General features: G+C 43.1%; 1 protein-coding gene across 2 annotated transcripts in view; it reads left to right on the forward strand.

The window, feature by feature from the left end:
* Col22a1 (collagen type XXII alpha 1 chain) overlaps nt 1-23,017 on the forward strand; it is a 258,039-nt gene that overhangs the window by 195,260 nt on the left and 39,762 nt on the right. For both annotated transcript variants that reach the window (XM_040735687.1, XM_040735686.1), the window contains exons 47-51: nt 6,028-6,081; nt 8,555-8,608; nt 11,645-11,698; nt 15,531-15,584; nt 20,087-20,140. In XM_040735687.1, coding sequence (XP_040591621.1) covers nt 6,028-6,081; nt 8,555-8,608; nt 11,645-11,698; nt 15,531-15,584; nt 20,087-20,140 — 270 coding nt within the window. The remainder of the gene's footprint in view (nt 1-6,027; nt 6,082-8,554; nt 8,609-11,644; nt 11,699-15,530; nt 15,585-20,086; nt 20,141-23,017) is intronic.

Consider the following 23,017-nt stretch of genomic DNA (forward strand, 5'->3'; position numbering starts at 1 on the left):
CTAGGCTGAGAGATCATCCCTCTTTGTGTTATGGACACACAAAGTTCATTAGTATGCCAGGGATAAATACTGATCTACTGCCCAGGGCCCCATAGGTTGCCCAGGCCTCCTCACTGACTCCCACACTCAGGGGGTCTGGATCAGTCACATGCTGGCCTCCCAGCTGTCGTTCTGGTGTCTAAGAGCTCCCGCTTGTTCAGATCAGCTGTCTCTGCTGGTTTTGCCAGCCCATTCTTTGCCCATTTACTCATTGCTCCTTTCTCTCCATGGGTTCAGTTCAGTGTTTAGCTGTGGGTGTTTGTCTCTACCTTAAATGCCCATTCTTGATAATGAACTTGACGTCTACCTTATATGCCACCCCAGAACCTTCATCCAGTGACTGATGGAAGTAGGTTGTTCTTTTGATGCAGAGAAGAAACCCAACAATCTGGTAGCTCACAGAGAAGGCAGTGTGGCTAGAGACCCTTACACTGACAGGCATAAGCTTGGCTTTGGAATCTGGTACCTCTTCAAACTCCCCTGTCTTCTGTTAACTGAATGAATTGACTCACTAATTACAGTAATTGAACGTTTGTCAACTTCTCTGAGTCTTCTGTTGGTTATTTAAAGATACTGCCTGGACAGATGTTTGCTCATGAGTTTTAGTAGCACAAACCCTTGTCATAACTCTAGTTATAAAATCTAAGTGTCAAGGAATGTCTAGGAATCAAACAAAAGAACACTGATAAAGTCCAGCATGTAGGAAGCATTTAATACACATGGCTGATAGTGGTCCTCATGGCTCTTAGGTCATTGGACATTTGTGTAACAAATACAACAGGAGTCTGGAGAAGAGCAGATGACTTTAAAGAAACCAGTGTTATGGGACAAAGGGCAACCTATGATGTCCCCTGAGGAGGTGGATTTTAGATGAATCTAGGGATTAGGCAGAATTTGCCATGCATTTGGCAGGATTGGGTGGGATGGGGGAATTCTAGGCAGGAAACAGCTGAGCCTCATGTAAGAGGAACAAAGGCTCCACAGCTTGCAGACCCCATGAGGAGATGGATCCTGCAGATTTGATTTACAAAGGATAACACAAAGGCAGACTCTAAATACTGGAAGAACAAACAAAATGATACCATGGTTTCAAAAATTCATTCTTGCATAATTTGTAATTATATTAAGAAATTAATCAAAATGTCTTTCTAACCTAAGAAACCTCTCCTCAAAGACAGAAAAAGAGTCAGTATTATCAATACCCTAACACTGATCCAGGAGGCAGTGTGTACCACATGCTCAGTGATACTCTGGAGAGTTCAAGAAGCTTTAGTCTTAGGGAGCCAATCTGACTGGTTAACCTGGACATCCATACATATCTCAGGGAGTGCTAACTGCTACTAAGATAGAGGACATGGCAACCCTGCTTGTCAGCCACGCTCATTCCAGATGTGCCAGGTCCTGGGTGGTCATCATAAGCTAGTTAGCTTACTTGCTGTAGAATCAAGGAACATGAAAGCATCTCCAGTCTTTTCCACAAGGGGCAGTTTCGTGCCTGTGATCCAGACTTCTGCCAATGTTAGTTCCTGCCTTCCAGCAGGAACTGGGAAAGGGAGGGGCTTCTCCCCATGTTTGTTAAATTCCAAAGAGATGATTACTAGGTTATGAGAAAGACGTAATTGAGTTCCTTGCAATAAAAGGCAGAAGACTTGTATATTAGTTGCTTTTCTATCGATGTGACAAGAACACAGCAGTGGAAAGCAGGTCATCAGGCCCTTGGAGTATGCCTGGCCCTGGATCCCTCCTGTCCCCCATTCTTATGCCTCATGGCTTCCTGGTGCCTCATGCTGCTTCTACACATATCCCTGAAAATGTGAGCCAAAATTCATCTCTTTGCCTCAGGTATTTGGTCACAATTATGCAAAAGTAACAAATAAGCAAGTATTTTAAGAAAATTGTATGTGGAGTGATATAGCCCCTTATTTATTTATTTATTTATTTATTTATTTAACTATGGAATCAGGTTTCTGTTATGTCATTAGCTGTTTGAAACAGATACCAGGAAAAAGTTACCCAATCTAACTTATTTTTAAAAACATTTAAAAAATGAGATTATAATTACATTTCTCCCTTCCTCCATTTCCTCCCATTCAAATTCCCCTTATGTCCCTCCTTGTTCTCATTCATCTCCTTTTGTCAGAAATTTTTATTAAATGTGCATATGTCACAAATTTTTATTAAATGTACATATATATGAGGTCAGTATACAGTACATATATATGATGATCAGTCAGATTGGCAGAGCTTAGATCACAGGTTACTGACTTGACTTTTTTTTTTTAATGAGGCAGAGTCTCACGTTTCCCAGACCAGTCTGTATACTGTTACTCATATGTATGTTTTCAAGGCTGAACATTTGGTACAGACAAGCAGTTGGGTTGTTCCTTCCTGGAGGAAACTATTTCTCCTCCTCTCATTACTCCTTAGTTGCCTGTAGTTCTTTGTTTAGGGTTGAGTTGAGAAGCAAGAATGAAGCTTCTGAAAAGGTTGCTCAATAAACATCTAGAGACAACTGGGCTAGTAAAATGGTCCTGCAGCTTTGTAAGGATAAAGGCCCTGGGACGATGGCATTTAGATCTGTCTTTTGATTGTTGTACTTCTAGTGTACAGCCATGTGCCCATCTGCTCTTAACATGCTTGGTCTGCCTCCTCCACCATCAATCAAATCTCAGGACATCGTAAACCACCCAAACCAGGCATCATAGCCTCAGATATGAGTCAGGAAAGTAACTTGGATGGGGAGAGTCTGATGCTTGAATATTTGATGATCAGTCAGATTGGCTGAGCTTAGATCACAGGTTAACGACTTGACTTTTTTTTTTTTTTAATGAGGCAGAGTCTCACGTTTCCCAGACCAGTCTGGAACTTACTATGTAAATGATAGTTATCTTGAACTCTTTAACCTCTTGCCCTCCTCGCCCATGTGTGTTGGGGGATTATAGCAGGTGCCACCATTGTCAGCCCAAATTTCTTATCAACCTGCAAAGACCAAGGGCAAAAGTAGTTTCAATAGCTAAATAAGGTGTCTTAGACATATACTTAGCCATGAGCTCAGCATAGAGACAAAGGGCTGCATGAAACAGGTTCTTTTGTGAAAAGCTCTGATACTGTGCCCAGCAAGGAAGTGAGTCATGTCTGGAGGTAGCTGTGTTTGCACAGACCTTTGGCTATAGTGGGCACAGAGACAGGGGCAGCTATGGGGATTCTGAGCTGCTGGCATTTTCATTGTTGCTAGCTGCATGTTGAAACCACTCTACAGCTAGGCTGAAGACTGGGATTTGAAAGGGATCCATTTACCTTTGAGATCAATTGTGCTGAATGTCAGTGAGGTAGTGCGCAACCCTATTGCACTTCTTTGATTATGAAGTCACTGCAGACAGAGTGCCAACTCACACACCTATCAACACAAGTTTTTTTTCCTGGGAACCATTTTCTTCCTTCCTCTAAACAATAGAACCTAACACTTTGTAAGTATCAATTCATCTAACCCTCATAGCATAGTCTTAGGGACTATGAGCAAGAGTGTCATTAGCATGCTATCAGCGAGCTCTGTGTACTAGAGTGGGCTACATGCAAAGAGAGCTTGACTTCACACCTCATGAGGAAACTGTGGGGCTCTGGGTGCTCACATATTGATCTGCTCCCACCCTCAGTCATTCTGGATGGACAGATTGAGATCTAGGAAAGGGTATGACTTGTTAGATGCAGAGATGAGGAGGGACAGGATTGAAACCAGTACTAGACTGATTCACTGTCAAGGACTCTTCATAGTACAGTAGGTTATTTTAAAGGAACTTAAGTGTGGCTGTGTATTTAAGATTTACTGCAACATTTGTTAATACATTAAGTATACTTTGTGTGGTAGGTCACTTCTGTAATCTTAGCACTTGGGAGTCTGAGGCAGGAGTAGTGATACAAGTTGAGCTCAGTCTAGGCTACATATTGAGTCCCAGGCCAGTCATGGATACAGTGTAAGAGCCTATCTTATTTTTAAACAGTCTGAAAAGCCGTATCTGGTGGCTCACACGTGTGTTTCCAGTACTCATGAGGTAAATGCAAGAGCATTGATGTAAGTTTGAGGCCAACCTTATAGTTCAAAAACACATCTCAAAACAAAACAAAACACAGAAACATCAAAAAGCAAAAGACATGACAATTTAAGCAGATGAAGTGGCTGTATCTGTAAGTCCAGCACTAGTGGAGGCTGGAAAATTGGGAATTCAAGGCTATCCTTAGCTACATAGTGAGTCTGAAGTTATTTGAGCTTTATGAGACTCTGTCTCAAACATTAAAAAAGAAAACAAAGCAACTTGACTGCCCAAACATGAGCTGAACAAGGATGACACCATTTCACATGCCAAAGTGGATGGGGAAAAGCACACAAGGCCTCAGCCCTATGCAAAGAACCACAGGAAACAGAAATGCTAGGAGCAGGAGAGAGAGTCCTCCCTAGGGAAGAGCACACCAGTGAGGCGTCCGGCGCCAAATGGCCAGCACCGAAAACATACATACAAATCACATTGTATGGACTGAATGGGTTGCATTTAGGGATATTTATGTATATGTTTATAAATATATGTACACATATGCATATAATAGCAATTGATGATAAAACAAACTATGGATTTGAAGGAGATTATATGGGAGAGTTTGAAGTGATGAAAGGAAAGGGAGTAACATAGCTATAATCTCAAAATATTTTAAAACCTCCCCTAAGTAAATGTAGAACCAGGATAGGTGACAGTTAAGATTTTGGAAATTTGAATCATACTATGAGGTTTAGTCTATAAAAATATTTGCCATAGGTTGCATGCTCTAAGTATTTTGGTAACTGTGGTGATCTTGATGGTAAAAGAAGGAGTAGACGATTGTTAGATATTGGTGTTGGTGGTGGTAACCATGGTGATGGTGGTGATGCTTGTGATGAGAAGGGGATGGGGTGGTGATAGAGGTGATACTTACGATTACAGTGATGCTGCTGACCACGGTGATGGTCATGATGGTGGTGAGAAGGATGATGATCAGGTAGTCATGATGATGTAGATGGTCACTGAGTACCAGAGCACTGAGCTTATCACTGGCCTGTGAACTTCATAGGTTTTTTTCTTATGTCACTTAGTTTTATGTCACTGTAGCTCCATAGCAGATGAATCATTATCACCGTTCTCATTGAGAAGGAAGGGAGGAGTCAAAGCACTCTTCCCAGTGACATGCAGCAGACAAAAGGTGAGCATCAGAGTGCCGAATAAGAGAAAGATAATTACAACAAATAGGAGTTTCCCTTGTCCTAGACTCTAAGTGGAGTGCTCCCATGTGTCATCTGGAGGTTTAATCTGGGCATTCTCTGAGGTGGACATCAGTAGTTATCTTTGTCGTTGTTGGTAATTTGTTAAGAAAAGCACTACTACGTATTTGCATGGTTTCTTCAGGTCCCATAGCAATACTGGGGTCATAAGGAGCACGTAGGTGGAGAAAGTGATCAGAGCTGAGTGTGCAAAGCCCCCTGGTCCCTCTGTGTCCACTCCCTTCTTCCTTGCTCACACATCTGCTCTTCAAGCCTCACTGACACTTCCTTCTTCTTCCATCTCACCTTCCTGGAAGACCTCACACTTTCTCTTTCCTTCAGCCTGAACCTTCCGATCCACCCTCACTGAGGTTACAGATGCAATCTCGGACTGTCATCTACCCTTCTAGTGACATCTGCCAGCCATTGCTGCGCTCCAGTTCAGGAATGATGTAGCAAGCTCAGAGAACTCAGTCCTGCCTTCCTCCCAGCCATGTTTGCTTATGCTCCCCCAAGGGATCTGAAATGTAGCCAACCAATTTCCCATGCAGCCTTTCCGTCCACCGTAACTGCTTGGCTTGAAGCAATAATTTGATAAAGAATTTGAAGAATGGATGAAAACACTGAAAGTACTCGGATATTTGCAGGGAAATCCTCGTGAAATTTATTGTGACCTAACTTGTCTTTTCTGTGTTCTTTCCAAGGGAGTCCAAGGAGAGCGTGGTGCAGAGGGTGAGGCGGGACAGAAAGGCGATCAGGTAAAGTCAGCTTCTGCCTTAAAGAAGCCTGCTTTGCAAGAAAGCCCCCCCTCCCCTCGCTCCTGATGCCATCCTTGCCTCTCTGTGCCTGCAGAGGAATCTTGTTCTCCTGCTTTCCATCACGATGCTCTGTGTACTGTGACCTATCTTCCGGTTGTCTGAGGAGCCTTCATCTTTTCATTTTCTCCCCTCACTCCCCATGATTGTGTCTCTCTCACGGAAGTGTTTTCAGTTTCTAGTAAAATGCCCTTTATCCCTCCCGCCATTTCTTTTTTTTTTTTTTTGTCTTCCCAGAATTTTATTTGCAAAACAATCATTTGACCAGATATTTAATAGGAATTATAAAAATAATTTCAGTGTAATCACATTTTAGAAATAATTACATATAATATGAATGAAAGCATTCAATATATAATTATATTTTCAAATCTGATAATGTGTGGAAACTTCCCATATATGACTTACATATATGACTTTTAAGGAGTCATCACAAGATAAAATATTTTGTGATTTCCTGGAACTGGAGTTGAAGATTGTTGTGAGCTGCTGTGTGGGGGCAGGGTCCTCCAGAAGATCACTGAGTGTTAACCACTGAGCCAGCTCACCAGCTCTGCTGCTTTCTTTGTACATATTGCTCATGTGTATTTAGCTTCACGATCTAAATAAACATTCCCGAGCCTGGCATAAAAGGAGACTGAAGCTTATTATTGAAGTGGCAAAGTATATAAACTGAGAGGGGGGTGTGGCATAAGAAGAGATAAAAGGAAGTCATCCTTTTAAAAATGGTTTTTCCTCTCATCTTCTTGATACTTTATAGACCCATTTCATTATAATATAAATGACGACAAGAATGTCAACTGAAAGTACATCTTGGCCCCCAGTTCCCTACTGCATAGAAGTATCAGCTATTTCCTCCCACCATTTCTTGAGGCCCTCTTTTTCCACCCCTGCTACTATTTGAAATGCTTCATGGCACTCCTTGAGTCAGTCATTGCCCTTTCAGGCTAGCTGGACCCCTCTCCTAATGCTTGGCAGGATGGCACCAATACTGAAGCTCTGCTCTTGGTTTGAATCTAGAATACGCTTTCCCATGGTGCCCCAACAAATAGTACTCACTGATTCTGTATAACCTTGCTTGGGCAGCTTTAGTGATTGCTAAGTGACTTGTGCATGGTCTCCCCTGCCATCATTTCCTCCTTCCTATTGTTCCCATTCTCTACCTGCCCTCCTTTCTGCTTTCCCACCGCCCGCATCTCACTCATTGGTAACTGATTCCATGCCAGGCAGTGCTCCAGAATCGGAGACGCAAAGTGAGCAAGGGTGGATCCTGCCCTCGGGGTTTATTGATACAGGTGGGAGGAGGGTGAGCCACTGAGCTCATGACCCTCAAGCCTCCCCATGAGAGCTGTCTTAAGGCTTGCTCCTCTGCATTTGGAGAAACAATAGATACCTGAGTTATCATACCAAGAATAGCACATCAGCAACAAACACTTTATGCATTGTACTGAGTATTGTATGTGTTTTCCAGTGGCAGTTTGGAGAGATAGGAGAGAAAAAATTTCTTTGGTATTGTTTTGCATTTTAACATTTTCACACAATGCTGAATGTTAGATACTAAGTTATTTTTAAAATTTTATTTATTTAAAAGGTTTTTTTCATTTTATATACCAACCACAGTTCCTCCTCCTCTCCCCCTCCCTCCCTATACCTTTCCGCCACCCAACCCCCATCCCCTATCCACTCCTCAATAAGGGTAAGGCCTCCCATGGGGAGTCAACAAAGTCTAGCATATCAAGCATAGTTTCAGGGATTGGGGCTTACAGAGTTCCATGTAGATACTAAATTCTACATGATAAATAATGAATGGCTCATCCTGTAACTCACAGGAAACTATGCATGTAAAAATAGATTATTTCTGTAATGTTATCAGAGTATCGATAGCATAGCTAAGTTACTCTGCGCTTATTCTGCTAAGGAGGTATATACACACACACACACACACACACAGGTGAGGAGCAGGAGGGAGAGAGACAAGAGAGACAGGGCTTGAAGTGATAACTCTGTGTAAATGTACACGCCCGCTTTATTTTCCTGTAGTTCTTCTTTAATGGGACACTGTATGCATGTCTGGAAGGTTGAGAGTATGATAAACATAATTTCTCAGGTTCTACCTAGATAGAAGTTACAGTCCCTTTTGCTTTTATCAACATCTCAGCTACTTCCATATGCCTTTCCCCCATCCCAGACGGTCTTCAGGCAAATCTCTTTCAAGACATATTTGTTTTTATAAATAATGTAATAAACTTTCTTTACCTATGGAGTCACTAGCGATACATGGAAAAGAGACCCTTTGTGCCCAGAGTCTTCAACCAGACTTGTTACTCTGGGTTGCTTTCCGAAATTTATTATTTGTTTCAATCTGAAAGCTTTTCTATGAGTCACTTTTAAATAATCATTGTCTGTGTATTCCTAGGGTCATCCTGGAGTTCCAGGCTTCATGGGCCCACCAGGGAATCCTGGACTACCAGTAAGTAGATTCTCTAATGACCTTTGTCTCTTGGTTTTGGCATTCAAGGTATGTGTCCATATCCCATGGAGATTGCATCACATTGGACCTATCTTATTTTAAGGGGTGGGTTTACCCTTAAAGCACCCAGGGATGGAGAAGAAATAAATGGGATGAATATTGAGGGATTTGAATAGTCTTGAAAAATGGGCTACTCAGGGTGGTCTTGGGCCTTAGCGGTCCTGGAAAGGTTAGGATGTCTAGTAAAGAACTCCTTTACACTGAACTTGAAGATGCCCACATAGGCCTAGATTATCCCCAATGTTCTGGAATCAATAACTAACAATTACAAATTATTGTTCACTATTATTCTTTTTAACCACTTATTATTCTTTGCCATTTTTTGAAAACTATAACGTCTACTATTAATATCACCCAATTTATTGTGCCATTTAAGCAAATAATTTCCTTGCTCCTGTAGTAACTGTAGCCATGACATTGACACACAGCCTCAGCATTTTTCAGTTTCTATGGATTAGTCCTGTTGTTTTTCTGCTCGGAGCCAACTGCTGTTGCAGCTCTTAGATTCATTGAAGGTAACCATGACAACAAGCAGTGGTAATAACTGTCCCTGCTGAGCTCAGGACCCCAGAGATTTTCATGGCTTCTCCATGAAACTCTGTCTCTCAGACTTTGCAAACAAGGACATCCGAATGACTCAAAGCCTACTGAAAAGGAACCTCTTCCTAAAAGAAACCAGAATTTTAAAGTAAATATTGTAAAAGAAAGTCAGTTTGGATTATGAAGTTAAAGTTACATACTTAAGCATGATTTGTTATTTTGTGCTTTTTATAGACTGTGTGTGTGTTTGTGTATGTGTGTATGTGCATGAGTACATGTATGTGCATGGAGATGCCAGCAGAGTCCAAAAAGGGTATGGTGATATCTTACTTGTACAAATAGAGCCTGCCTGAAGGTCAGAGAATGGAGTATGCCTCTAGATAACCATAGAGGAGGTCTGGAAGTCTATACAGACAGACAGGAAGTGAGCCATCTGGGAAGAAACAGGATAAAAGCAGGAAGAAAGGGGGGACTGGCTCTCTTGTCTGCCTAGACACTAAGGTGGTAAGGTGTGGTGGTGGCTAGCTCCTTCTCTCTGATACCTAAGCATTTTCTATTGTATCTGACTCCAGGTTTTTATCACTTAGATCAGTTAAGAACTCCATTTATAAAAGGGCGTATCAGAACTCCTCAAACTGGAGTAACAGAAAATCGTAAGATGATATGTAGGTGCTGGGAACCAAACTCATGTCCTCTGCAAGATCAAAAAGTTCTCTTAAACTTGGGACCATCTCTTCTATCACTGCTTTGTGTTTTTAAATAGTATCACAACTCACTGATTTCTAGTTGTGTTAACTGATTGAAAGAAATCAAATGCAAAAAATAGTTTAATGAAATCATGCAAGAGCAAAACCTCTACATCAAGTTTGTAATGACAGTATACATTTCAAAGAATGAAAAGTTCACTTTAAATCTTTAGTGTTGACAGCTTTTTTAATTCCTCAGTCTCACTCAGTTCCTACCTGATCTTGTTCTGGTGGGGACATTTTCTCAGTTGAGTTTCCCCTTATCTTTTTCCAGAAAACTTTTAAACTTTTGCCTTTAGCTGTTGCCCCACACACACACCGAGAGAGAGAGAGAGAGAGAGAGAGAGAGAGAGAGAGAGAGAGAACCAAACCAAACCACAACTAGCACACCTTTTTATTGTTAGATCCAAAAATCAAAGAAAATCCTGATAAAGGTGGGACTTCAGTGGATACTGGGGAGAGTAATTAGCATTAATCAAAGAAGAATATGAGAGACAGGTGACTTTATAAAAAAACCAGTCCGTTGATGAATAATTTCTTGTCACAGTAGCTTTAACCTCCAAGTGCACCCCATTAGCTGAGGATCACAGAGAATGGACACAGCCTTAAACCTTCCCCCTCATCCTGATGTCTCTAGTACCTTCCCACCAGAAACTGCTATACCTTAGAGGTCCTGGACAACCACAAGGCACAGGTCCTGGCTTTGAATGCTTGTGCTAAATGATGAGTCTGAGACACAGGCAGTCACAATCAGAAGCCAACTGAGGCAGGCTTCCAGCTCCTGGAAATGCTTGCTGAGCATCTGTTCTGCCATGCTCTGTGCCACTGTGCTGGGGCTTAGATGATGAGTCAGCCTGTAGGCTCAGAGGCTGGTCCCACAGAAACAGCTCAAGAGCAGAGAAGTAACCAGCCTAGTTACTTATGCATAACTGGCTCTTATTTGGCAGGTGCCCCATGGTGTAGGGTCCAAACCCTCAGAGCTCTGCCAGCATTTATTTTCTGCTCTCATCCAGTATTCTTGCACCAGATAAAACTTTTACCACTTTCTTGCTATGATTTTGATCCCAGCTTCACAAACTCCATGGGACAGAGAAAGAAAGTTTTGCTAAATTTGTGTAGAAAAATCCAGATTTGAGATAGAAATTATACTTAGCTTCAGGTTAAATGTGTAATTTCACCAAGAGCCTCATGCTAATTTTTAAAACATTACTGATGTCCCTGTAGTTCATGAACATTATTTGGCTTCTTATCTAGCCTAAGAGATGTAGGCAATCAAACAGCATTCAGCCCTAAGAACTTCCAGTCCATAGCAAATCAGTCATATTTACAACATCAAGTTTCATTGAGGTGTAGTATGGTAATATGGTTACTTTTCTGTTCCTATAACATGGCTAGCACCTAAAATAAAGTCACTCAATTGGTACATGTAAATCCATAAAAAAACACTGAATAGTTATCAGTATAGTTCTGTGAAAACTTGTTTGTGCATGCTTCAGTATTATGGGTCTGGTCCTTCAGTGGAAGACAGACATATGCTATTAGATGGTCCTTTGTGCAAAGTTCTTGGGATGTTTTTGACGGCTAGTTCTTTATGTGTGATGGTTGTGGCTTTGCCCATCCCTGAAATGTGGGTGCTCCTCACCCTCATCCCATCTGCACATGAAACTGGTCTTCTGCCTTGTCTTTGTAGGGAACAGATGGAAATGCAGGCCCTGCAGGACCACCAGGATCTAAAGGGTCCCAGGTAAGTCTGTGGGAGACAGAACCATCTTTATGTTGACCTTTAGGACTTCTTAGAGGCCTCTGTTTGCCAGCTCTGCCCCCATCCTCTCCTGTTGTGACCCAGCCGAGTCTCTGTTCACCACCATGGTTTCTGGTAGGGAAAATGGAGGGCAAATTGCCTTCTGCTAGTTATCTTTTTACCATTGAAATGAAGGTTTTGATGGAGTGGGCTGGCTGGTAACCTGTGATTCCCCAATGAAAACAAGCTCTAAATGTGCATTCCATGTCTTAACACGGTAGTCTCTGTTCTGAGTAAGCACAGGTAAGTAGACAAGTCCATTCTGTGCTGTGGTATGCACACATGTGTTTCAGGCTGGAGACTGCTCTGTTATCACAACTGCTCAGGTACAAGTTGGAAAGGTCATTGCTCAATGCCCTCAAATCATAACTGGTGCTGATGGCAGTTGAACTTAATGCTTTTAAATTTTAAAGCCTAGAATTCTTTTTCTTAATACTAGAACCACATAAAGCAAAAGCTGGAAAACAGGTTGGAAGGCATTGTGCTGGTTGCATGGCACTTATAGGTACACCCAATGCACAATACCCCTTATCCCCTCTGGCTTCTCTCCAGACATTTCAGCCTTGTTATTTAGAGAAGTTTAGAATTACCCATTTTATGACCAGAGAAACAGTCATCATTTAACAGAAGAGTCAAAGCCAACAGTTGGTTACAGGAAGCTCCATAGTATAGTCACAACGAATGAGGTTGAGCTCCTGCTCTTGTCCCTTGGGTACAGTTAGCAACACCACATCCTTCTTTGCCAGCATGGAAAATTGGTGCCCAGCAGATAAAGGCATACAGGAAATCAATGTTCAGCTTGGGACTTGAGTCAATTTGAAGACATCAGTTTGGTGTTCTTTCTGCTATTTCACACCACTCACCATGGAGCATTGAGACTGAATAACTGGCAGCCCCACAGCTCTTTGCAGGATCATCCTGCGGTCAATCCGTTGGAAGCAACCCATGTTTGAAAATCCCAGGGTAGAAAGCACTGCAGGCAGCTTTTCATTGATTCTCAGACCATAAAAGATTTCCCCAATAAAACTAATGGACTGTTTGCCTGAGGAAAATAAGATACTGTGCCCAGTTGTAAAATCATTACATTGCTACGAATTAAACTCTATTAAATAAGACTTTGATTCTATCTTGGGACCCCTTGGTAAGTTATGGGAGCAGTCAGAGCTGCCCATAGTCCTGACAGATTTCTATAAATATTAAATTGAAATATAGTTGAAGTTTTCTTAGGTGAAATGATTTTGGTTGGGTAATATGGATACACACAGTTCATACAATCTTAAGTATTCTCACTGTTTTGAATTGAAACATATGAGCTACCTGCCATTATTTTGATATGACATGAAGGACAGCAGTATGATTTTGAGTCCCCAATGATACTTCTTATAATTACTCGTATAAAACACAATGTCTAAATAGCCTCTCCTTGTTACTAAAAGTGGCTTGAGGACATAACTCTTCTGAAACAATATGAGTGGAGAATTTTAGATTGTCTGGGTTTTTGTGGCTGTCGTGTAGCTATCTATTTACACAGCAAGGAACTTGTATTTTCAACTAGAAGACTTAATTTGAAAAAAATCATTATTTTCTGTTTTCTGCCTGATTTCAAGTGTGTTAATTCCACAGCAAATGAATGGTACAAGCAAACTTAAGGGGGAAAGCCCCGTGTAACCCTGTGAGTGTACAGTTCTGAAGAGAGTTCAGGGAGGGTCTATGGTGCAGACTGGGTCAGGGTGTTCTGGACAATATGGTGAGGCTGGCTCTGTGTGCTGGAATATGTAGCCAGAGGCTAGTTAGAGAGTGTCTGTCTACTATGCCTGTCTCCTGGTCTCTTGGTCAAGTGACTTTGTAAATATTTGGAGACATTTTTGTGGTGGCTGTAGTCAGGAGGCAGAATTCTCTCCTGAACTTGCCCCCCTCACCTGAGAGTCAAGTGAATGGTTTAGCTCAAGGCTTACCAACATTTATCTATGAAGAAATAAATAGGAAACATTTCAGACTCTGTGAGACACAGTTCTCTGTTGCAACTACTGAACTGAGCTCCAGTAAGGCAGCATGGGCCATACACAATGCATATTCTGATAGGGCATGAATTTCTTCTAATGAAACTTTATTTACAAGAACAGGCAGAGGACTGGAAATTGTTGGCCCTGTTCTGGAATCACTATTTTTCCATTTTAAGGTTCTTGGAACAGTGAGCATCTAGAAAGATGTACAGAATGCTTCATGATCAGCATTGAAGATTCCCCAGTGTTGACTGAATATTTGATAGTGTACATATACACTATTTGCACATGTGGTGGTAGATTCTATAATAGGAGTGTTGAATACTGTGCTTTTATTTATTGGTTAGCTTGCATAGATCTGAGAGGCAGCGCACCCTGATCGTCCCAAATGTCTTATAGCATAATGTTGTAAAGACACAGCACACCCCAAACTGAAATCAACTCAAAGGCATATCACATTCTTTGTATCACTTTAGAATTACAAGTAACTTTTCCATGCGTATGAAATGTGTGACTACTTCGCAGGAGCTTTTAACAATGATAAGCATAAAGAATGATCCTTTCTGCACCACACTCGAATATCTGTGAATCGACTCCTCTGTGTTGTGAGCATGTGTTGCTGCTGTCTCCTTCCAGGGTTAGATTTGGCTAAACACAATTGTGCGCTTTAGCTTTATACACAGGACAAATAGTGCCAAATAAAAGAACTTTGCTTTGGTCCCCTGATAGGGCCATTTTTAAAAATCTGTATAGATGTGGAATAAGTACATGCTTTTGCTTGTTTTCATTTATAATGTGAAGGTAAAATCATCACCTTTAAGAACAGAGGTTCTCAACCCTTTTGGGAGTAAATATCCTATTCACAGGGGTCACCTAAGACTATCAGAAGGCACAGTATTTACATTATGATTCATAACTAGTAATATTGGAGTTATGAAGTAGCAACAAAAATAACTTTATGGTTGGGAGTCACCACAGCATGAGGAACTGTATTAAACAGCATTAGGAGGGTTGAGAATCACTGCTTTAGACTATCCTATTTTACGTGATTGGAGGCATCAGAATCTTGTCTTGCAAAGGCCCTGGTAGAGGTTGGAAATTTATTAAGAGCCCTATGTACTCATGGCAGAGACATGAGGTGATGGTGATAGGAAACTGAACAGTGTGATTAGAACAGAGGCTGAAGCCCTGGTGGCATCTCTAGGCCTTCATGAATAAAATGGGAAACACAATACCAATTGATGCAATTCAGCAAAATAGACTTTGAAAATACCACGCATCTTTCATGGAGGGAATAATGACTTGTAGCTATTTTTGGTTAAAGGTTTGGGAATCTCTGGGGGAAATGCACCATGAAAATAATGAAACAGTGGGTCACCCAGGCCACCTGCCACGGCTTTCACTTGTGCTGGGCGCTGTAGTTGTAGATCCTGTGGTTGTAGGCTGTGCTATGGGAAGGAACAATGCTGAGTTGGCTCTGGAGCCAAGTCTTGTGAACTCCAAAGCCCCAAACTTTCCACAGCCTTCTAATGTTGGATTCCCTGAGTCTCTGTAGTGTAGGGCGGGTCTCTCTGTGTCAGCACTGTTTGAGCATGCTTTGTTGAAGATATCACTGCCTCTTGGGAGGGGCATAGCCCGTGAAGCAAGGAGGCTACAGGTGCACTCTTGCTTTTAACCAACTCCTCCTAGCTCACAGGACAGCCCCTTGTGAGATTTCTTTCCAGAATAGCCAAGTAAAGACTTCACGACATTTTTATGTCTTGCTCTTTCAGGGCAAAGAAGGCCCTCCTGGTCCCCAAGGCCCATCAGGAATTCCAGGAATCCCAGTAAGTATCAAAGAATCTCTTTTCTCATTAGAAAAGTAAGCAAGCAAAATACATCCAAGCCAGGTGTGATGGTACACACCTATAATCCTATCACTAAAGGGGTGAGGCAGATTTTTAAGGCTAGCCTGGGATACAGGAGATGCTGTCTTAAAAATCCCCTCCACAAAAGAAGAATTCATTGTAAGAGCAAGGTGTGGCCACTAGTGGAATTTATGGTATTTTAGAAAATTAGAAGAAAAATAGTCTTACACCTGGTTATTACAAAAGTCTTAAATGTCTTAACCTCCTATTTAGGCTAAAAATTGATGGTTTCTTATGGACCTAAATAATTCTCATTTTCTCTCTTCTCCTGTAGTTACACAAATATATCCACTCCTACATGTATCCCTGCATACCCAGACACATAATATTTTTTATTTACAGCACTGCTGTTGCATATTCATAAAATTTGCATGTAATATGTAATGGTACTGCATTACATGCTGTGTTCCTCTGTTACCTCATAAAACAGTTATTTCATTTCAAAATATTCAATGGGTAGCTTCACATGCTTGGAAGTTCTTCAGTTCCTTTAGGATGACCTCCTAGAGTAGAGTTTAGTTGTGACACTGTAATGATAGCTAAGGTTTTTCATATGTGCTGCAAAGTGATCTCAGACAAATGTTTCTTCTTAGTTCGATAATGTATTACACAGCTCATCAGGATCGAGGTCTCCAGCTTATGGTAATTGTCCGTCTGGGAAGACCTTCTCTCAGAGAATGAGCTCTTCTGATTGACTGCCCTAAGCCTCCAACTCCTGCACCCCAACACGCATTCTTTGATTTCAGCCACACTGATATTCCTTTGGCTCCTAGAACACACTGTAGTCTCTCCTGCCACAACTGATCTGGCTCCAAGCCACAGGGATTTTGCATGTGCATTTTTGTCTACTTCCTATGACCTCTGGCTACCCTTCTTCTCTATGCGATGCTCTTCAACTCTTGGGTGCTGGGAATGGATTCTAGAGTTTCATATACAGTAGGCAATGAAAGAGGTAAACGAAACTCAAAGGCTTCACTTCTAATAATTTAGAAATAAAGGGACCAGACCCTCACTCAGCCCCCTGTGCTAGCAGCCATGACAGGCTACAGAAAAGACACATAGGCCTCTGACACAAGGAAACTCCAGGCCCTCTGGCCTCCTAGAGGCCAAAACTGAACACAAAGAAACTCTAGACCCCACCCCCAGCCTCCTAGATGCTTAGTTCCTGGGAACTGTTTGTCCACAAAAGAAACTCCAGGGGGGGGGGACCAAAACCTCCCCTGTAGTCTCCAGGATATAGTTCTGAAAACTATTGGTATCTATGTACAACAGGCCACTTGCAAGTAACAAGACAATGCAGAATGTTCCCTCTCAGCACGGATCAATGAAAATAATTGGTACACAGGTATTAGATGCCAAAAACATGACTTTGAAAAATTTCTTGATTGTTCCCCAAATGTCAACCAATCAGAAGCCAACCCGTACCTACTGATGTAATCTGTAACTTTTTCCTTTAAAACCTAGCAGTAGACAGGGAATTTCACTCACTCGTGAGGCTGCCATGTCAGCTTGCCAGAGGGGTCCCTGTCATGGATGGATGAACAATCATTAAACCTTGCTTTTGCAGTTCGTGGGTCTTCCTGGTGGCCTCTGAACTTTGCAACTTGGGCACAACAGGCAAATGCTCCACCACTGTGCCACATCCCCATACCCTAATTCATTTTGCCTTCTGGTTTCCTCCTCCTTGGATTTACTACATGTATGTTCATGTATGTTGTTGCTATTTACTGATCTGATCAAACCTATGTTGAACATGCTAGGCAGTTGCAGACCCCCTTGGTCTAATCTCAGCCTAGTTGTTCATTCCTTCTTCCTTCTCAGCCAGGGTGAACTCCTAGTCTCCTGTCTCTTTTCCCTTTGTCTCTGAATCTGCACTCTGGCTCTGGTCATACTCCCTTTTTATTTCATTCAGCATCTCTAATTAGGAAGTTCCTGTGTACTAGATTGGGGAACATAATAAAGAAGATAATTGGAAATTGTATTGTGGGTTTCAGTTCCTATGATAAGGGCATCTACGTGTGTTCAGCCTTGGGTCGCACACAACAAAGAATAATAAAGGAAATGTGGGCGTGGGTGAATAGCTCTCGGAGGTCCCTTCCTACGCAGCTGTCTAACAGTTATGACCACGGATGGAGAAGGCCCTCCTAGGCAGCTATCATGAAAACCACTGTAACCCTAGAAGTTAAGGAATCTGTTGAGGTTCACACATCATCGTGGTTTGATTCTATTTATGGTAAAGCCAAGTAACGAAAATTTCCAATTAATATGGAATGAGATTAGAGGGAGGAGGCCATAGATACAGTCACACTGTTTTCTTAACTCTGTCTAGCCCTCTTCCTCACTCTTCTCCTTTCTGGCCTTTAACACTGAGGTGAAGGTCTTACTTTCCATGCTTTCTCTACTTATCCTCCCCTCTCCTCTTCCCCTTCAGTGCAGCCCTAATCTCCTATAATAGTGCCCGTTGTCTCTTTATACCAAGACTGGGCTTACACTGGCTTCTCTCTGCATAGCCATGGACCTTCCTCCCTGTGACTCTTGATTAAAGGACAGAGTAAGGTTATGGTTCCTTCTTGGTCCACGTCACCCAGCCTTGTTTCCGCTCCAGCGTATTCTTACCCATTTATCTCGACTCTCTCCCCGGCTGCAGTCTCCAGCTTCCTCTATCAAGCAGTTCCTACCCCCTCCTTCGCCTTCTACCCAGACGGCGAGAACGACTATGACTTCCAGGTGCAGCAAGTTCGCCATCATTTGCTGCATACATAGGACCCTCACACGTGGGCACATCCCACTCATTGCTGAGCCACAGCGTTAGACATCATGTACTCCTGAGACATGCTTGTGACCTCCCAGCAGGGTTAGGTGTGAGCCTGAACTAAACTTAAAACCAGAGGCTGAAGGGATGGCTTAACTCTGAAGAGCGCTCGCTTCCTATAGAACATGAGTTCAGTTGCCACATGGGGAAGTTCAAAACCACCTGTATTTCTGAGGGATGCAGTGCCTTCTTCTGGCCTTTACGGTCATACACACACATGTGGAAACACACACACTGTGAATGCATACACATCTTAATAAAGAGATATTAATTTAAAAACTAAACCCAAGCTTAATCAAGCCAGCCTTTGAAAGCCCCATCAGAGAATTTAGGGCGTAGCCGTGAACATCCCTTGCTTCTCTGCCCCTCTTCATCTGACTTCCCTAATGGTGCCAAGTTAGTACTTTCTCAGTCCAGGATGAATGGTGGGACGAGGCTAGTGAGTGACACAGGAATGATAGCAAATCCCTGAACTGTGCTTTCCAAGTCCTGAAATCTCCCGAGAAGACACAGCAAAAGGGAGAAACATTGGTACATTTGAGACCATAAGACTACAGGGACTCTGGGGATGGACACCCAAGCTGGATGGATAAGACTCCTGGAGCTTCCTTAGAAAGGGGAGCTCAGTCAAGGTCAGGGTATAAACGCAGAGGAAATTAACAGGGGTAAGGAAGAATGTGTGACAGGTAGAAGCGGCTGCAGGCAGATGTGGCTTTATGTATGTATTACAGATAGGCAGTAGTTAACCCCTTCTGCCTCTGCTAGCTGCTATGAGGGATGCAAGAGCCAGGAAACTCCCTAGCTTCTGAGGACCAACACCAGGAAGTGAAACAATGAATCTCTCCACTACTAAGAGCCAGCTCCCTGCTGTGCTTGCTGGATGAAACACTCTGCGTCTGTGGTATTTCATAGCCTTAACCCTGCAGCACGAACACAATGTATCTATTCATTTAAAGTGAGGGATCCAAGCTTCCCAAGGTTAGGCGCTGCCATGCAAGCCACTCCCAAAAGATAACCTTTCTGTCTTGGGAAGCCTGTTTATTTCTCAGATTATACGGGAGATCACAGAACACTCTCAAGTCATTGCATTCAGGGACAGAGGGTCACACCTGAAGTTCCCAGACATTGCTTTTTCTAGCCTGAGTTTGCTGTCATCCTTCCTACCCATGGCCTCTATTAAACTGGTCTCTGGACCCTCCTCCCCATGGCCTCTGTGTACAGGGAGGAACAACTGAACTTTTTAATCTTTGCCCGTTTTTAATTAAAATGTTAATTACCTCCTTTCCCCATCCCTTCTCTCCCTCCTGCAGTCTTCCCATGCCTGCCCCCGTGCTCATTAAAGAGGTCCAGACTGAGGAACTAAGTGGGGGCTTTTGTAGATAATTACAAGGAATTGCAACACAATTGCAAAATGGTCTGCTTGTCCATGATGTCAGGTTCTGACTGAGAGAGCCTTTTCCAGACTCCCGGAGTTAGAGGAGACACCTGTGCTGCTACCTGGACATAAAGCTGCTGCCACACAGAGAGATGCACATGGTTGCCTTTGTGACCGTCCTTCCTTCTCTCTAGTCTTCCTTGACCTACTAAGCAATTCGAATTTATTTTTCAGGGAGAAGAAGGCAAACAGGGCAGAGATGGAAAGCCAGGTCCCCCTGGAGAACCGGTAAGGGGCTCTACACTTACCCACATGCCAAATCTGTCTATTCACAACAGCTTTTCTGAGATGTTGAAGGGTTCTTCTGATCCAGACACACAATCATGACCTATGTATCACTTCTGTTACTTCTCACAGTCCTATAGGGGAAACAGCCTTGCTTTGCAGCTGAAATAAGAAACTGTTCAGTGTTGCTGTAGGTTCTTTCCAACCAACCTGGTCCCACAACTGCCTGCAACCCCAAATGAACACAGAGAGACTTAATTATAAAATTGTTGGCCAAAGACTAGGTTTCTTATTGGCTAGCTCTGCCTTAATTATTAATCCATTTATATTAATCTAAGTATTTCCGCATGGTCTTATCTTACCAGAGAAGGGTCCGAACATGTTACTCCTTTGGTGGCCTACATGGTGACTCTTCTGGCAGGCCCTCTCTGCTAACCTTTCCCAGAATTCTCCTCTTCTCCTAGTCCCACCTGTCTTCCTGCCCCACTGGCCAAACAATGTTTTATTCATCAACTAATAAGAAAAACATATATGCAGAAGGTTGTCCCCTATCAGTTTAGGTTGGCGGGTGACCAGCCTAAAGTCGGATAATGGTCTGGTGACAGCCCAGAAATTCTGAGTTCAGGTCTCCCAATTGTCCACGGTGTACTTTTCTGCCTGCGTATCCCCAGCCCTGTGGATATGGAAGGGAATTTGGGGACACGTGAATTGTGCTGACTCCTGGCTTTCCAGCTCCCTCCCAGCTTTCCTGTCTTAAATCTGGCCTGCAGATGTTTGCTGTTGTTGCTTTTATTTTTCTGCAGTGACATTCACTAGGGGCCTCCAGTGAGGTGGACTGCACTTCTAAGGTTATCTTAGTGATCCCACAGCTGCATGACTTGCCTGTTACCTCAGAGTCCTTTCCTAGGGGTTGGGGACCTCTCTTGCCTGGATTCAGGGTTTTGAAATGATGACAATGGCTCCACAGTTTCTGGCATTGCTTTGACTCAGTGGAGTGTACTCCTGTCACGCAGGGCCCAAACAGAAGCAATTGTACCATAAAGCAAAGCAATACTCAAGCAAATCATACACACAGTAGGGAAGATGAAAGGCTGCAGGGGCAGGGAGAGGCCTGGGTTCTCCTGCATCTGCCTGGTTACGTAACAAGAGTGCATCCACCAGAGCACTGGGCAGCTCCGGGGAGAGTGAAAGCTCCACCCACGGAAGGATTGTTCTGCATGACGGGAGCAGGCAGGTGACTTTATACCCTATGTTTTAGTTACTGTCCTTGAAAAAGGGTTTTATTGCATTTGCTTCTTGTTTTGTGCATGTCTGTGCAGTGCCCAGGCAAAGGTCAGAGGTCAGCCTGCAGAAATCTGTTCTCTTCTTCTATCATGTGGGTCCTGGAGATGTGATTTAGGTTGTCAGGCTTGGTAGCAAGTACCTTTACCTGCCAAACACCTCACTGGGATGGTTTTCTCCCTTTTAAATCAATTAAATAGTCGGTTGAATGAATGAAAGAATGAATGTGTGTGTTCCTGCATTTGTTTGTGTGTCCTGTGACTGTGCAGTGCCAGGGAGCAGGGCATAAAAGGGCATCAGATCCCCAGAAACAGGAGTAATACGCAATTGTAAGCTACCTGATGTGGGTGCTGGTAGCAAAACTCTCATCTTTCAGAACAGCAAGGGCTCTTAACAGCTAAGCCGCCTCTCCAGTCCCTCTTTTAATACTTTAAAGCAATCTCTATGTATTACTTATAGATACAACTAAATTTAGTACAAGAAATGAAATTATTTTTATGACCAACCCCAGCAATAACAATAGCAACAAAGTGGCATTGGATGTTGGTGATCGTCCCCATGAGCTGTGCGGCCTTGAGTGAGTAAAGCAACCTCTCTGAGCTTCAGTCTCCTCTCCTTCAGTTGGATGGAGGGTGGTAATACACTAACTTGCTGGAAGCTAGAGATCAAATGAGGTGAAGAATGCACAGCACACCAGGTTTATTTAACTCTTAATTATTCTAGCGAGGTCCCCTTTGCAGCTGCCGTACCTTAGCTGCTGGTGAGGTCAGAACTGTGGAGCCTTCGCAGCCACTAAGTGGCTACATAAAAGTTTCTAGCGAGGTTCATGGTCTGTTTCGTTTGCTTGGCCACAAACTATTATGACTCATTCCAGACCTTACACAACGTACCTGAAGCACCTTCCTCGTCACTTTTACTGTTTGTCAGTTGCATCAGCCCAAGTTCACTGCTGAGGGGGACAGAAAAGAGTGGGAGGAGGACAAAGTGTGACGTTCCGTGGAGGTGCCCCCAGAGGCGGGTGGCATACAGGGAGTGGCGGATTGAGAGGTAGTACTTAGGGATAGACAGGCATTCCTGGGAGTACCTGAGGCCAGGAGCCACCAAGCAAGCCCTTCACCCCACTGTTTCCCATTTAAACCCTAGAAGAGCCCAGAGTCATGCATGCTCTCATTGTCCCCAGCTAAGAAAATGGGATACACAGAGGCTAACAGCTGGATCGAGGTTCTCCAGCTGGTGAGTGAAGTCTCTGGGAACTGTGTCTCTGATGCTGACCCAGAGCTCAGTACTGAGATCTCAGAGCCATTATCTATCCTTGTGCGGAATGAGTATTGTCCCTAGAAGCTGTCCCTGTGGCGCGGGGTCACTGGACTTCATTCCACCAGTTTATTGAATGTCTGATCCAGGGACTGTCATTGTGATACAAGACCAGTCATGTTCCAGGCAATCAAGGCTCACACAGGAGGCAGCCGATTCTCATGGGCCAGGTCAGACTCAGTGATCCCACGAAAGTAGTGGGGTTCTGAGACCCTGAGTTATGTATCCCCAAGTCTTTCATGCTTTCTGTGGAATTTTGCAATGGAGTCATCCTAAGCTGTGTTG

Source organism: Mesocricetus auratus, unplaced genomic scaffold (assembly GCF_017639785.1).
Source record: "Mesocricetus auratus isolate SY011 unplaced genomic scaffold, BCM_Maur_2.0 Super-Scaffold_100047, whole genome shotgun sequence".
In the NCBI taxonomy this organism is placed as follows: domain Eukaryota; kingdom Metazoa; phylum Chordata; class Mammalia; order Rodentia; family Cricetidae; genus Mesocricetus; species Mesocricetus auratus.